A 16,411-nucleotide genomic window follows, 5' to 3' on the forward strand; every position below is an offset into this window, starting at 1 on the left:
CCTAGGTGTTAACGGGCGGCCTGACAAGGAGGTGAGGATCCCACAGCTGAGTTCTCCCGCTCTCTTTCCAAGAAGGAAGTTGAATTTGGGGGAGGGAGGTGGGCAGAAATGCCAATTACACATTTATTTGGGTAAATAATCTTTTAAACTATAAACATGCTGAAAATGGATAGAAGAAAATATTCAGCCCTTTTGACTGGTGAGTTATGTAACTACGTACGTCTGATTTTGGGGACATAACCAATTGTGTGAATGTGTGTGTGAAGGCAAAGGAATTTAGCCCTAAAGTCAGGGTGGGGGTGTTCCTTGGCCTGGTTGGGTGGTAGTCTCAATGCTCAAGAGTGGAGGGGGGTGGGGTTAGTGTAGAAATTGGGAGATGCAGAAAAACACGGAAGATAGCCGAAGTCTGCCTAGATCAACTAAGAAATGAAATAGAGCTCTGCCTTTGGTAAACCAGGGGGAAGCCTACCATGGACTTTAGCTAACTAGGGATCCATGGGGCCAGGCCCTGGATTGGCTGTGCAAAGAGCAGAAGAGAACCAGGCTCAGGAATATAGAGAGGGCACAGGCAGCTAGTGACACACAGCTGGAGGATGGAGTCAGGCATCCACTGCCACAAACAGCGGACACCCTCAGAAGACCAGCTCTGCTCCTGGAAGACAGCAGGGCTAGCCACAGAGCACTGAAGTAGAAGAAAAATATTGTGGGTTACACTGGAGTCTTGAACTTGTTCCCTGGATTAGGCCAAGAGTATTCGGTGGACATGGGTCAGTTAAATGGCTTATTTTCATTTCTCAGTGTTGCAGTCTGGATAGTCACAGAAATGTTTATTTTAAAAGTAGCACTTAATAAAAAATAAAAGCAGAAGTGATTTAGATTAAAAGCTCCAAGTTGTATTATTTCAGGTAGGTGTTACTGCTATCTAAACCTTCACCCTCATTTATTAAGCCATTTCCAGTAACTTCATGTTCATTCATTTAACAATGAGGTCTAGAGCCCAACCAGGATTAGACAAAGTGTGTTCCAAGTTAGAAGGGGACAGCACCGCTTCTCAGTGATGTCTCCCATGGAGTCTCTGTATTCCACCGTACAATTAAGGTTTTCTTCCTATGCATCTGAATGTGACCTTTGGGATCGTCTGGCTGTGTCTAGTTTAGTCTCCTGATTCTAATGGCCTGCCGTTCGCTTGTTGGCTAGAGGGTCAATCCAAGCTTCTGGGGACAGAGGGGCTCTCTTGTTGGCCTCGATTCTGTATGTGCAAGGTTCAGGAGGGCCCATCAGTCTGAGGGGGGCGCACGCTTGCCTAAAGGAGGAACCGCCACTCCAGCATAGACTGTCCTTAATCCTACTGCAGAAACTGCTTCCATTCTGGGGATAGTGAGTCTTAGAAGGTCATGGCCGAGAAGCAGATGTCCTAAGTGGCTTCCTCTGTGGGAGCCATCTGGTCACTTGCTTTTTATCACATTTCTAATAGCTGTTCCATTTCCTCAAGGGCTGCTGTAAAGTCATTTACTTGACTGTTACATAACGTCTGCTGTTCTAGGAACCGGGCTCTCTCTTCTTCTTTCATCTTCAACTTTACTTTTAAGGCCTGCATGTAAAGACATTCAGAAAGGAAGGAAGAAACAAACGAACACCCACAGGACTTTGAGTCACACGAAAGGCAATACCATTTAAGGACACTATGCTTCTCTTCCCTTGAGAAGATGATGCGAATATTGACATGAGATTTTTCAGTCTTAGATCTGTATATCTCGGCTGGTTTTAGGAATGGTCCCTCTTTACTACAGACTCCTATATCTAAACTGGAGCCATGAAATCCTCTAGGATTCAGTGTACTGGCCCATGATTCTTCCAAGCAGTCCAAAGCAGTCTAGACTCAATCCGGGTTTCCTATTACAGATTTCCTTGAGATACCAAGTTTCCAAAGCAGAGCTGTCACACAGGTCCACCTCATACACTGAGCAACCTAGTGTTTTGTACGTTGCCTCAAGCCCTGTAGATGTGAACATTTCTGAGTGTTTGGAAGAGAAAATCAGTTGTTGAAAAAAATGGTGAAATCAAGTGAAGTCTTGGAATTTAGTGAATAGTAATGCATCAATGTTGGCTTTTAAATTATGACAAATATACTATGATAATGTATGATGTTAATATTAAGGGCATTGAATTCTCTGTATTTATCTTTGCAACTTTCCTATAAATCTATGATTACAAAGCAGTTTATTAAAAAGAAAGAAATGTATGAATAAGGAAGAATCCTCCAGAGCCCCACCCACCATGGCGGGAAATGGTAATCCTGCCTCAAGGTGATGTCTGCCTCTCACCTGTAACTCCTCCATCTGCTTTTTGGCTGTTTCGTTGAAAAACTTCAGCTCATCTTGCAAAGTTTCTAGCAGCAACTAAGAGAAAAGTACAATGTAGTAACAAATCGTTACGGATACGTGAAAACTTTCTTCATATAAACTAATCTCTTCATATGAAATGAGAGTTGATTAGATGTTTGCTAACAATCCTTCCATTCTTTCAGGCATTTACTGAGCGTCCCCCATGTGCCGGGCTCTTTCTTGGGGCACCCCTGGAGGAACTCAGTCCAAGCGATAGACAGATCACCCTACTTCCCCGTGCTCTATGTTACACAAAACAGAGTAGCCATTGAAGAGATGACTACTGCCCTAGGGGGTGGAGGAAGCCTTCTGTAGCTAGAATTCTATGATTCTAAGATGACAACTGATCTTCCTGGTGAAGAGGGCATAGAATCTCAAACACTTTAGCCCAAACAACCACCTTCCTACTTTGGGGAGGGAACTAAAGAGAAGCCAATTTTACTCCAGGCTGGACCTTTCCATCCTACAGTTCTCAATAAATGGCCCAGGGGAGAAGTTTGGTAAAGTGGAGAAAAAAGAAACCAGAAAGTTCTCTATACATGTCCATGTTAATATGTGAATTAAAGGGGTGCCTGGGTAGATCAGTGGGTTAAGCCTCTGCCTTCAGCTCAGGTCATGATCTCGGGGTCCTGGGATTGAGCCCAACATTGGGCTCTCTGCTCAGCAGGGAGCCGGCTTTCCCCTCTCTTTCTGCTGTCTCTCTGCCTACTTGTGATCTCTCGCTCTGTCAAATAAATAAATAAAATCTTTAAAAAAAAAAAGTGTCTTAAAGTAGCACATTTTCAACTCAGACTCGCTCACATCTGTAAGCACAAAGTTGCCTTCCAAGTGAAATATGCTATTTGGAGTACACATCCACTGCTGTCTTCCACTATCATGGAAAATAAATGCGGCTTCCTGGGGTTTGCTGAGCACGTGGCAGAGCCCTTCTAGGCCCAGCAGAGCCCCAGGGTCACTTGGCCCCCGCCCACTCACACCCATGCCCTCACCATAGAGTCCGTGTGATCGGTGGTGGATCCTTGCTGTGATGCCAGAGCCTCACTGCCTAAGACTGATGCAAACGACAAAGTCAGCCTTGCTTAGGGAACCGCACCTAAAACAAAAACTAAAAACCCCTCCATGGACAAGTACAAAAGTATTCATGAGGGAAACTTCTCGAAGAGTCAAGCAGTTTTCCCCTTGGCAGGGTCACCTACACCTACCATCAGAGCTTTATTTTATCTCCCTCCTCTCTAGCTTTGGATATGGTTAAAAGTTCATTCTGCTTTCCCTTCAGCTTAGCAGAAAATTTGTACAAAGGAAATGTGTCGGTTGAGTTTTTTTTTATATAATAGAAAAACCCATTTTTATTTAAAAATTTTTTCTAAGGGCGCCTGGGTGGCTCAGATGGTTCAGAGTCTGCCTTCGGCTCAGGTCATGATCTCGAGGTCCTGGGATTGAGCCCCACATCAGGCTCCCAGCTCAGCAGGGAGTCTGCTTCTTCCTCTCCCTCTCCCTCTGCTTGTGCTCTCTCTCTGTATATCTTTCAATAAATAAAATATTAAAAAAATTTTTTTTCTAAAGATTTATTTTATAGAGGAGAGAGAGTATACTTGAGTGTGGAGTGAGGTGAGGGGAGGAAGGAGAGAGAGAATCTCAAGCAGGCTCCCTGAGAGCCTGACAGAGGGCCAGATCCCACCGCCCTGAGATCATGACCTGAGCTGAAATCAAAGTCCCACACTTAACCAACTGAGCCACACATGCACCCCACAAAAAACTATTTTTTAAAGGTTTTGGGGCTTGGGGCGCCTGGGTGGCTCAGTTGTTAAATGTCTGCCTTCGGCTCAGGTCACAGTCCCAGGGTCCTGGGATTGAGCCCTGCATCGGGATCCCTCTTCAACGGGAAGCCTGCTTCTCCCTCTCCCACTCACTTGTGTTCCTTCTCTTGCTCTCTGTCAAATAAATAACTAAAATCTTAAAAAAAAAAAAAAAAAGCATTTGGGCTTAAGAATTATTATTTTTGGTAAAAGTAGTACATATGCATTATAAATTAAAATAATATAAAAATGTATGGTAACTATAAAGAATATATCCTAAAATGCACATGTTAATCAGCAGCATTCAAACTCAGTGTTCCTGAATTCAGAGAAGCCTGGGCCCCTTCACTGGGTATTCTCAGGCTCCTCAACTCAGTCTGAAGCTCTTGTACAGTCCTTGGGCAATTCCTGCTTCCACTCCCATTCTTGCTACAGACTCTACTCTCTAGGGACAGGGTCAGAACCGAAATCACATTTAATCATTGCGATTCTGCTGATGAGCCAGGTTTAGGAGCCCTTGATAAAGTATCACTTCTGTCTTTTCCCACCTGGGAAAGTTACTTTGCTATCTACCTTGAAAAAAAGAAAATACTTCTGGTCTATTTGCAAGGTCACACTTGTTGGCACCAAAGGAATGGCATGAATGAAGTGTTCAGATAGGAGATAGTCCTCTGTCCACAACCACAAGGGAACAAAGAAAAGCTCCTCAGGGCATCTGGCTGGCTCAGGCTACAGAGCCTGTAACTCTTGATCTCGGGCTTGTGACTTCAAACCCCACATTGGGTGTAGAGATTACTTAAAAATAAAGAAAATCTTAAAAAAAAAAAAAAAAAAAAAAAAAGATACTCCCAATCTTTCTTGCTTTGCTAAGCACCCTGCACTGAATGGCCCAGCTGATGCTAGGCTGGGACTCTTTTTTTTTTTAAAGATTTTATTTATTTATTTATTTAACAGGCAGAGATGACAAGTAGGTGGAGAGGCAGGCAGAGAGAGGGAGGGGGGAGGAAGCAGGCTCCCCGCTGAGCAGAGAGCCTGATGTGGGGCTCGATTCCAGGACCCTGGGACCAAGACCTAAGCGGAAGGCAGAGGCTTTAACCCACTGAGCCACCCCGGCGCCCCATAGGCTGGGACTCTTGACAGACAGTCCACAACCACTCCCCCACCCCCACCCCACCTCAGGAAGGGGCACATGCACTGACTCCTCCGAAGGCAACCGTTCACTGTCTCTTACCTGGGTTGAGGCCCTTGCTCTCCAAAATTGCCAAACAGTTGTCCTGAAACTTCTCCAGCAGCTCCACCTTTTGGGTCAGGTCCTTCAGTTCTCCCTATGGAGGTGCCATACAGACAGAACAGACCTGTTCCCCTTACAGGGTGGGTGGGGGTTTCTCTCCTGCCCCTGCTCTGATACCTGCACAGCAAAAGCCTGGCCTCTTTCTTCCTCCACTCGGGCCCCCGGGCAAGACAAGCTTCTCCTGTCCTGGGGCCATCCCACCAGAGGCCACTCATTGCCTAGTGTGGTGATGACAGAGGTCCAGTGGGGGTCTCTTACCTGAGTTTCAGTCAACTTCTGATGCAGCTGCTTGTTGACGGCCTCTAAGAGCTGGTTCTTATCCTTGAGCTCTTCCTCTGATTTCTGCTTACTCAGTGGTTTGTAGCTGTAATGATAATTTGTGCTTAGGTGAAGAAGTGGAGGTGTAAGAAAATGGGCTACAGAATCATCCAAACAGGGGTTCAACTCTTGGCTTCATTATATAGTAGCATATGACCCTCAGTAAGTTACATAGCCTCTCTTGAGACTTTGTTTCCTCATTTCTAGAATTAGGATAATACCCACAACTCATAATTCTATTACTGTGAAAAATAAGAGAGAGAATACATGTAGAATTCTTAGCACAGGTAACATAGTAAACAATAGTAAACAATAAATAATAGCTGACACATAGTAAACAATAAATAGCCATCATCATCATGAACTTTTCAGTGCCCTCAGAGTCCTTCTTGAGTAGTATTTTATCTCCAGAACTTAAAAAAAAAATTATTTTTTAAGTCATCTCTACACCCAAAGTGGGTCTTGAACTTACAACCCTGAGATTAAGAGCTGCATGCTTGGGGCATCTGAGTGGCTCAGTCATTTGAGTGCCTGACTCTTGATGTCGGCTCAGGGTCATTAGATCGAGCCCCATGTTAGGGCTCCACGCTCAGTGGGGAGTCAAACATGCTTGAGATTCTCACTCCCTCTCCCAGTGCCCCTAACTTGCTTGCACGTACTCTCTAAAATAAATCTTTAAAAAAATTAAAAAGAAAGAGTTACACGCTCTACCAACTGGGCCGGCCAGGGCCCCTATCTTCAGAACTTTCAAGACATGCACAAATAATAGATTTGGAATTAGAACCTACTTCTATCAATTTTCCAGCTTGTATTATTTCTATCTTCAGAAGCAAAATAGACAAGCTATCCTCAAACAGAGAGATGGATTCTCCCCCAGAATGTCTCCTACCACCATTTTTTTTTTTTAAGATTTTATGTATTTATTTGACAGTGAGAAATCACAAGTAGATGGAGAGACAGGCAGAGAGAGAGAGAGAGAGAGGGAAGCAGGCTCCCTGCTGAGCAGAGAGCCCGATGCGGGACTCGATCCCAGGACGCTGAGATCATGACCTGAGCTGAAGGCAGTGGCTTAACCCACTGAGCCACCCAGGCGCCCCTCTACTACCACCATTTTAAAGTCACTAACCACATGCAATGCCTCATATCCCGCAGGCTCACCCTCCTATCCACCTATCCACGGGCTACAGGTGGCTTTGAAGTCCAATCAGCAGTGAACCTGGCATGAAACCCAGAAAGCTCTTGTCTGGTTCTCAAGATGGGAGCCTCAAAGATCCTAGCCCTGCCAGTGGTTCTCAAACCGGGCTGTGCCTCCCCACTGAAAATTCCACTCAGATTTTTGGCGTGGCACCCAGGCTGTCACACACTAAACAAACTTATGAGTGATTTCTAAGGCACAACCAGGACTGAGAGCCTCCACCTTAAAATGGTGGCCAACTTTTGCTTACCCTGCTGCTCACCTCTTTCTGAGGTTCTTCCTCGTGGCAGGGTCTGCAGCTTTTACCTGCCTAGAGAAGCAAAAACAAAGAAATCATGATGTTCACTCCTCTTACTGTGGTGATCATTTTGCAATATATACAAATAGCTAACCATTATGTTGTGCACCCGAAGCTAATACAATGTTGTGCGTAAGTAGACTTGGGACAATTAAAAAAGTAATGAAGAGGGCATCTGGGTGGCTCAGTCGGTTAAGCCTCAGATCATGATCCCAGGGTCCTGGGATCGAGCCCTGCCTCCGGCTCCCTGCTCAGTGAGGAGTCTATTTCTCCCTCTCCCTCTGCCTGTTGCTCCCCCTGCTTGTGCTATCAAATAAATTTTTAAAAAAGTAATAAAGAAATCAGAGGATGGTAGCACTGCTGTTCTGTGTGTTGTGAACAAGGCAGAACAAAGAGCCTGGATTTCTGAGGAAAAAACCAGAGACCATATACAATGCCAACAGCTTGAGAAGCTCAGAGGGCCCATGTGTTGTCGTTTGAGCCTAGACTATTGGAAAAGGCTTATGGATAGGGAATGGGCTCCTCTCCTGGCCCACCTCAATGGCCCGACTGACCTGCTCCTGCTCAGAGTGGTATGACTACGCCCTGTCAAGCTGACTGACGTGGGAACTGAGTATAGGGAAACTAGCACGCTACCCGGGGCAGGACGACACTCAGACAAGCAACCTGAGTTAACAAGCAGCCCCACACACCCTGACCACCACTAAAGCCTGGTGTTTGGCCAGGTTCCGGCTATTTGCACACTCAGAACAAACCTCTTATCCTAATCCTTGCTGGGCCTCCTCGGAACTGTTCGACACAGACGGTTCTGACACACCGCTGTTCGGGGCCACGGACTCCGATTGCCTGGTGCTCTCAAAACCCCTCTTTTCTAAATCTTGATACCGAGCAACCTCTAGCAAGATGTTCTCATCGGGTACCAATGATTCAACTCTCACCCGTTCTCTCGTCTTGGTTTAGTGACTTTTATAACATCGTTTTCTGAACCTCCTGAATGAAGTCTGGAAACATCTGCTTCCTTGGACTTAACAGGTAGCAGGCTCTTAGAAGTGGCTCGAGTTTGTGTGTCTGCAAAGGAAGACAAGCTGCTGAGACCTCAACGGTCATGACTCAACCGAAGAAACGCTATGTCAGCTCCGTTCCAGGCTGTCAGCACCCTGTATTTTCTGGCCTGTCTCAATTTGCAAGGACTAATTCAGAAGAATACACTTCTAGACTAACTGGGGATGGAAACCAAAATCCTCAGAAGGTGATAGTGCAATGTACTTGAGGATAGCCAAAAGCCTGATGATCTGGCAAACTGAACTGCCAAGGGGACAGGCATGAAAGTGGACATTGATACAAGCGAAGAATGAAAAGAGGGGTCACATGGCTGTCAGCGGGGCTGATGCGCAGCTGGAACCTTCCTCCAGGACCAGTGGAACCGAAACACCTTGCAAAAATTCTCCGCCCTCTGCTCGCTCTTCTGAGGCTACACTCAAGCTGCTGCAAAGTTCTCCTTTAACTGTTGCGTAGTTGTTTTTAATCTTTTTATTCATTTTTTTAAAGTAGGCTCCATGCCCTATGTAGGGCTTGAACTCAAAACCCTGAGCTCAAGAGTCATATGTTTTATCAAGTGAGCCAGCCAGGCACCCCAGGTTTCTGTTTTCAAGTAAAAGGTAGCCTTGGGGGAACATATTTACCTCCTCTTCTGAGTATTAGTAAGTTATGCACAGTAACACATCCTCCCCCAGGTGAAAGGGTGTTAATAAATTGATCAAAATGACCACTCTTTGCTGACTGGAATCAATTCTAATAATCTGTACTTGCTAAAGCCTAAGGACTGCATTGTAGAAAAAAATTAGCAGGACTTAACAAAGACTATCTTCTTGAAATGAGAGATGTGGGGCACCTGGGTGGCTTAATGAGAGAGGTGGGGGACCTGGTGGCTCAGTTGGCTAAGTGCTTGCCTTTGGCTCAGGTCAAGATCCCAGGGTTACCGGACTGAGCCCCGAAGCAGGATCTCCAGCTCAGCAAGGAGTTTGCTTCTCCCTCCCCGCCCTCTCTCAAATAAAATCTTTTTTAAAAAATGAGAGACGCTAAGGAGGGGAATTGGATAGCTGGTCAAGGAAGAAAAAGAGACTTGTTCTTCACGGCATAATATCTTCTAACTTTGGACTCTTTTTTTACATGTGTATATTAGGTAGGCAAAAAACGTAGGAGATAGCCTTAAAATGTTAAACTGTTGAGGTTATATATGATCATAAAACTGGGACAGGGATAGAAAGCTGAGATTAAAAACTTCCAACTTGGCTGGGGAAAGGCAGTCTCCACTCAAGGAGAGGGCACTGCTCTCCAAGGCAAAGGCTGTTGCGGGGGCATGCTCCCCTCTACCTCCCAATAACTCCTAGGTCCTGCTGATGTCAGATTACCATTTAGGTGTTCGGAGGTCAGGTAAAACAAACAAACAAACAAACAAACCTTTAAGCCTTTTGAGGAAACCCTTTTTATTTATAGATCAATCCTCTACTGCTCATCTACCAGCAGCACAGAGTCCCCTGGGAGGAGTCCTAAATAGCTACTTCCAAATCTGCCCCCACAGGTTCTGATGTTTGAAGCTTATTTTGTGCCCTGCTCTTGAGATTAAGGAGCTCAAGAGCCTACATGACTTTCAACCACAAGCCCAGCAACACAAAGCAAGATGGCAAAGCAATCAAAAATTGTTTTTAATCCTATTTCTTTTCCCAAGGTTATGGAAAACTCTGGCTAGGGTTGGCCCCTCTCTCTTACTTCACCCAACAACTGATTGACAATTTACTGTGTAAGTGACACGGTGCAGAAACAAATGTGAACGAGACAAGGTGCGAACCCTGGTGCCTCCAAGAATCACACTTCTCAAAGGACTCTCTTCCCTTCTCCCTGACAACAAATCCAGTCCCTCCAGGTAGCCCAGATCTGGAAATCAAACTGGCAACTGTTTAAAAAGGGATTCCTGGGGCGCGGGGACGGCTCAGTCAGTTAAGCGTCCACCTTGAGCTCAGGTCATAATCCCAGGGTGCTGGGATTGAGCCTTGCATCTGGCTGCCTGCTCAGTGGAAAGCCTTCTTCTCCCTTTCCCCTGGCTTGTACGCGCTCGCTCTCTCTGTCAAATAAATAAATAAAATCTTAAAAAAAGGGGGGGATTCCTAGCTTGAGGAAATAATACTGTGAAACAAGCAGCAACTTAAATCTAATTAGTAAATGCAGCACGATTAGGTTCAGGAAGTGGAATGGGGGAGGGCACGTCTAAATCCTACCACAGGGCCCTTGCCCCAACTCCCATCATAAACCTAGACAGCCCAGTTCTAGCGGAGGAAGCAGGTTGTCAGAGCTGATAAACTGCCCTTTCCCAGCCCGCGCCCCTCTTTTCTGGCCACTGGTCTGTTCCCTCGTACTCCTCCGCCTGACCACCCCGCTAGGCCAGGGCTGTGTGGATACCCACCTGCCGGCAGGCCGCCGCTCTGCACAGCGGGGGGCTGCAGAGTGTATACCGTCTTAACCACGCTGGTCATCGTAACGAGGCGGCGCAGCTGAGGTCTGAAAGGTGCAAGGTGAACGTTACCCTAGGTTGGGTTTGGGGGCCGGAGTAGGTGGAGGGCCCCCGGAGAGCGCGACCTGGTCTATCTCGGCCAGGGGAAGAAGTCGGGAGAAAGAAAATTCTCCATTCCCAGACCACTCCGCCCGCCCCACATCTAGCTCCATCCCTCGCCCCGGGAGAGTCGAACCCAGGCTCCTGCAGCTCCTGCCCGCAGCCCTCGTTGCCCTGGTTCAAAGGATGCTCCTCGGTAACTGCCGCACCAGCGACCGGGTCTGCCGCCGGGCTTTCAAATGGAAACTTCCGGTGATTGGGCGGGAGGGTGCGCGGTTCGCGCTCTGTAGGCGGCCATGTTGTACGGCTAGCCGGGCTGGGGACCACGCCTTTGGAAGCTGCCATGCTGTACGGCAGGTCAGAACTGAGGGAACAGCAGGAGCTTGTAGGTTTTGGGTGTCAAAGGCCCCAGGTCTGGGCTGGGGAGGGGAGTGGTGCACTTTGCCTGCCTGGAAGGAGCTATGAGCCGCCAGCGTCATATTCCGGGCTTGAGACACAAACGCCATCACTGTTAGAGTCTATGTCACAATCCTCTTTATTTGTTGGCAAGAGCAGAGGAGTGTTTGGTTGCGCAGGGTGGAGAGTAGCCAGTGAGGTTTAAAAAGGGTCTGTGGGCGGAAATCGCCACCTCACCTACCCTCAGTCCTAAACTTTAAAGATTATTTATTTGATAGAGAAAGCATGTGATCGGGGAAGAGGGACAGGGAATCTCCAGTGGACTCCTCGCTGGTGGGGAGCCCCAGGCGGTACTTGATGCCACAACCCTGAGATCATGACCTGGGCCAAAACCCAGAGTGGGGGGCTTACGTGACTGAGCCACCCAGGCACCCCAGTCCTAACTTTAATAACACTTACCCAGATTATTATTATTTTTTTTAATGTATGCTCTATGACCAACAAGGAGCTGGGACTCACAACCCGGAGATGAAGAGTCCCAGGCTCTACCGACTGAACCAGCCTCATGTCCCAAAACTTATCCAGATTTTAAGCAGAGATTCAGAGCTACTCCTAGAGAACAGGTCAGGGTTTTCAAGCATTTAAGGCACTCATTCATTTCACTCAGTAAATATTTAATGAGCACCGGCTGTGTGCCAGACCATTCTTCTAAGAGGACAGATGGAGGAGAGGTAACAAATATCCAGACTGACTTTAGCTTTGCCCTCCTTGAGTTTACAATCTAAAAAATGGAAACAAAAAAACACACAAACTGGGGCACCTGGATGGCTCAGTGGGTTAAAGCTTCTGCCTTCAGCTCAGGTCATGATCCCAGGGTTCTGGGATTGAGCCTTGCATCAGGCTCTCTGCTCTGCAGGGAGCCTGCTTCCTCCTCTCTCTCTGCCTGCCTCTCTGCCTACTTGTGATCTCTGTCTGTCAAATAAATAAATAAAATCTTTTAAAACACACACACACACAAACTTATTAGTTACATCTAAGAAAAACCTCAAATAAATGTATATTTACCAACTGTAGTAAAACTATGAAGGAAAAGCACAATGTGCTATGAGAGAGAAAATTGGGGAAACAGTTGAAATTGGATAGTCAGGAAAGACATCTAAGGAGATATTTGATTAATGAAAGATTAATGAGAGTCCGGGGCACCTGAGTGGCTCTGTGGGTTAAGTGTCTGCCTTCGGTTAAGATCATGATCCCAGGGTCCTGGGATAAAGCCCTGCATGGGGCTCCCTGCTCAGTGGGGAGACTGCTTCCCTCTCCCTCTGCTCCTCACCCCTGGTTGTGCCCTCTCGCTCTCTCTCAAATAAATAAAATTCTTAAAACAAAGGGTGACTGGAGTTAATCAGATAAACAGTGGGGGAGGGAGGAAAAATGGGAAGTCACAAAGCAGGAATGACTAGTTGGGAATGAAAGATGGGAGGAAAGCAGTACAGATAAAGCTGGAGAAATAAGAAGCCAAATGGCAAGGTTTGCACACCAAAGGTGAAGAGATTAGATTTTACTTTTTTTTTTTTTTAAGATTTTATTTATTTATTTATTGGACAGAGACAGCGAGAGAGAGAGAGAACACACAAGAAGGGGGAGTGGGAAAGAGAGAAGCAGGCTTCCCGTTGAGCAGGGAGCCCAATGAGGGGCTCGTTCCCAGGACCCTGGGATCATGACCTGAGCTGAAAGCAGACACCCAACGATTGGGCCACCCAGATGCCCCAACATTAGATATTTATCTTAAGAGTAATGGAAAGTCATTGAAATACTAGAGCAGGAGAATGTTATTCAATTTATTTTTTACTTTTTTTTTTTTAAAGACTTTATTTATTTATTTGACAGAGAGAGAGATCACAAGTAGGCAGAGAGTCAGGCAAAGAGAGAGAGAAGCAGGCTCCCCGCTGAGCAAAGAGCTCGACGCAGGGCTCGATCCCAGGACACTGAGATCACGACCGGAGCTGAAGGCAGTGGCTTAATCCACTGAGCCACCCAGGCACCCCTCAATTTATTTTTTTAAAAGCTTACTGTGACTACTTCATGGAGAAAGGTCTGAAGGGTGTAAGAACAAAACCGTAGAGATAGTCGGGAGGCTGCTGCAATCATTCCCATGAGAGATGACGGTGGCTTGGCCATGAGGGTGCTGGTACTAGTGAGAGTGCAGAGGCCGCTTTGAGGCAAACAGGCTGGAGCGATGGGATGCAGGAAGAGCCCACAGCAACACCTGGCTGAATACAGACGGACCCATCAGGCAACCCACCTGAAAACCTCCATAGGTCCTAACTGACCAATGGGCTCCTACAACTAGGCACAGTTACCAAAAAAGGGAAGATTCCATAGTCTCAAACTGTCCTCACCTTCCTTCTTTAAAAACAGCTCCCACCCACTCTCTCCTGGCAGACAACCTCTCCTCTGCTGTCCTCCCCATGGCTCCCTTGTGGCATATTCAATAAATGTCTATCTCTTTTGTTTTGCCTCAGGCGAATCCTTTCACCGCCCATGCCACCGACTTCCACCTGATCATTGCCCTACATTCTGTAGGCCCCGTTCCGATTGGACAGACACCCCATTTAGACACCACAAGGGTGGAAGAGAAGCAGACACATTTAAGACAGCTTTTGGACATAGAATCTCAGGACTCGGTGTTGGACTGCATGTGGGAAGAAGGGAAAGGACTTTTTTCAAAAGATTATTTAAGGTTTATTTATTTATTTGCTTACTTGAAAGAGCATAAGCAAGCATGAGCAAGCACAAGTGAGCACAAGAAAGGCGAGGGGTAGAAGGAGAGGGGGAAGCAGGCTCCCTGCTGAATAGGAAGCCTGATGTGGCACTCTATCCCAGGACCCCAGGAGCTGAAGGCAGACACTTAATTGACCGAGTCACCCAGGTGCCCCTCAAAAATTATTTATTTTAGAGAAAGAGAGAGAGCACAAATGAGGGGAGGGGCAAAGGAAGATATTCTCTGAACAGACTCCCACCGAGCATGGAGCCCAAAGCCAAAGTGGGACTCGATCCCACAACTGGGATCCCTGAGATCATGACCCCAGCCAAAACCCAGAGTTGAACGCTGAGCCCCCCAGGTGCCCTGAGAAGGAAGTCTTAAGGAGAATTCTCAGGCTTGAATAACTGTGTGGAAAGAGTCACTATTTTATGTTGCTGGGAGATTGAGAGCTTAGTTTTGAACTTAACTTGAAATGCCTCTCAGACATTCAAGTGGAGCTGTCAAGTAGATAGTTTGAAATACAGGCTTCAAGCTCAAAGGGGAGTCTGAGTTAGAGATCTACTCTTGAGATCTGGGTGTATGTGGAAAAAAAAAAAAAGCTGTGATATTGGGTGAGATCACCGGGGAAGAAGTGTACAGAGTCTACAGGGAGCCAAGGATAGGGATAGTAACATTTAGGAGTTGCAGTGAAAAGCTGCCAGCCAAAAAAAACTGATAAAGAGGTAAGAAGACAACAAAAAAGGGTGGTGTTTTAGAAGCCAAGGAGCAGGAAGTGGTAAACTGCCAAAGGAGGGAGTGGTAAACTATAGAGAATAACTGGTAAAGAAGTCATTGGCAAATACAGCAAAAAGAATTCTGGTGGAGAGGTGGGTCTGAGTGGAAGCCACATTGGAGTAGGTTAAAGAGTACATGAGAGATGAGGAAGTTGGGATGGCAGATGCAGACATTAGAAACTTTGTGAATGGAGTAGAGCAAGTGAGCAGTCACTGTGGTGCTGGGTTGTGGGGGTCAAGGAAGGGTTTTCCCCAAGATGCAGCTACTGGTGGTTACATGTACTAAGGGGAATGAGCTAGCTGAGAGGAGGAAAAGGATGCTTCAGGGGGAGAGGCGATGATCACAGGAGCAAAGTCATATGCAAATGGAGAAGGAAGATGGAATCTGGAGTAGCATTTTCAAGATCATCTCTTTTTTTGTTCACATACCTTCACATATAATTAAACAAAAACAATATGCCCTCTCACCCATTTTTAGTTGATGCCTGCATTTTTCCCAATTTTAAATATTTAAAAAAAGCCAACTTTCTACCTATTATGTATTATGTACTTCTTTATTCATTTCTAAAATTTTTTCTTTTGGTGTTTTATTTTAGACAATTTCTAGTTTCATGACTTCAAGTTCACTAATCTTTTTTTCTGCAGTGTCTAAACTGTTGTTAATTCCATCATCTCATTGGCTTTTCATCAAGCAATCATCTCATGGCTTTTCATCTCATTCATTTGTTTCCATCTCTGGAAGTTCAACTTGTGTATTTTTGAAAATATCTTCCAAGTCTCTACTTAGCTATATGAACATATGGAATACAGCTATAATAATCTCTTTGCTAATTCTCACATCAGTGTCATTTCTCGTTTGGTGTCAATTGGTTTTCCTCCTCACTATGGTTCACATTTTTCTGCTTATTTGTACAACTACTAATGTTTTATTAGACCTCAGGCACTGTAAATTTTGTGTTTTCGCATGCTGGTTGTTTTTGTATTTTTGTAAACGTTTTTTAAAAGATTTTATTTATTTATTTAACAGATAGAGATCACAAGTAGGCAAAGAGGCAGGCAGAGAGAGAGGAAGGGAAGCAGGCTCCCTGCTGAGCAGAGAGCCCGATGCAGGGCTCAATCCCAGGACCCTGGGATCACGACCAGAGCCTAAGGCAGAGGCTTTAACCCACTGAACCACCCAGGCACCCCTTCTGTAAACATTCTTGAGGTTTGTTCTGAGATGCAGTTACATTACCTAGAAATAGTTTGATCCCTTCAGGTGTTGCTTTTAAAATTTATTAAATGGGATGAACAACTATGGTTAATAAAAAGAAATAAATAAACTGGGGCTAATGTGTCCCCACTGCTAAGGCAAGACCCTTCTAAAAACTCCAACCAATGCTTCATAAAATTATGAGGTTTTCCAATCTGATTGATGGGAACAGTCACTGTTCCAGTCCTTTCTGAATATTGGCTACTGTTCCCTCTAATTATTTCGGATGATTCTTTCCTTAGTCTCAAGTAATTTCCTAACATTTCTATGATAAGTAGTGCTCTGCTGAATACTCGGGGGGGGGGGCCCTTTCCAGAATTCTCTCTCTGTGCACCTTTTT

General features: G+C 45.8%; 1 protein-coding gene across 1 annotated transcript; it reads right to left on the reverse strand.

Moving 5' to 3' along the window:
- Positions 1–871: 871 nt before the first annotated feature.
- KNSTRN (kinetochore localized astrin (SPAG5) binding protein) lies at positions 872–11,234 on the reverse strand. Its single transcript, XM_044230908.1, has 9 exons — positions 11,026–11,234; positions 10,743–10,837; positions 8,221–8,350; positions 7,247–7,294; positions 5,730–5,835; positions 5,412–5,505; positions 3,374–3,435; positions 2,325–2,399; positions 872–1,591 (listed from the first exon to the last, which is right to left on the reverse strand). The coding sequence occupies exons 1-9, from the start codon at positions 11,232–11,234 to the stop codon at positions 1,460–1,462; spliced, it is 951 nt and encodes a 316-aa protein (XP_044086843.1). The 3' UTR covers positions 872–1,459.
- Positions 11,235–16,411: the final 5,177 nt, after the last annotated feature.

The sequence above is a fragment of the Neovison vison genome, chromosome 13, assembly GCF_020171115.1.
Source record: "Neovison vison isolate M4711 chromosome 13, ASM_NN_V1, whole genome shotgun sequence".
In the NCBI taxonomy this organism is placed as follows: Eukaryota; Metazoa; Chordata; class Mammalia; order Carnivora; family Mustelidae; genus Neogale; species Neogale vison.

What these genes read in the sequence shown, in the direction of transcription:
- KNSTRN (XM_044230908.1), bottom strand. Translation starts at nt 11,234, where the DNA reads ATGGCAGCTTCCAAAGGCGTGGTCCCCAGCCCGGCTAGCCGTACAACA. An exon ending in AGGAAGAACCTCAGAAAGAG is followed by an intron (nt 5,836 to 7,246) that starts GTGAGCAGCAGG and finishes TTATCATTACAG; the next exon opens with CTACAAACCACTGAGTAAGC. An exon ending in AGAAGTTGACTGAAACTCAG is followed by an intron (nt 5,506 to 5,729) that starts GTAAGAGACCCC and finishes GCACCTCCATAG; the next exon opens with GGAGAACTGAAGGACCTGAC.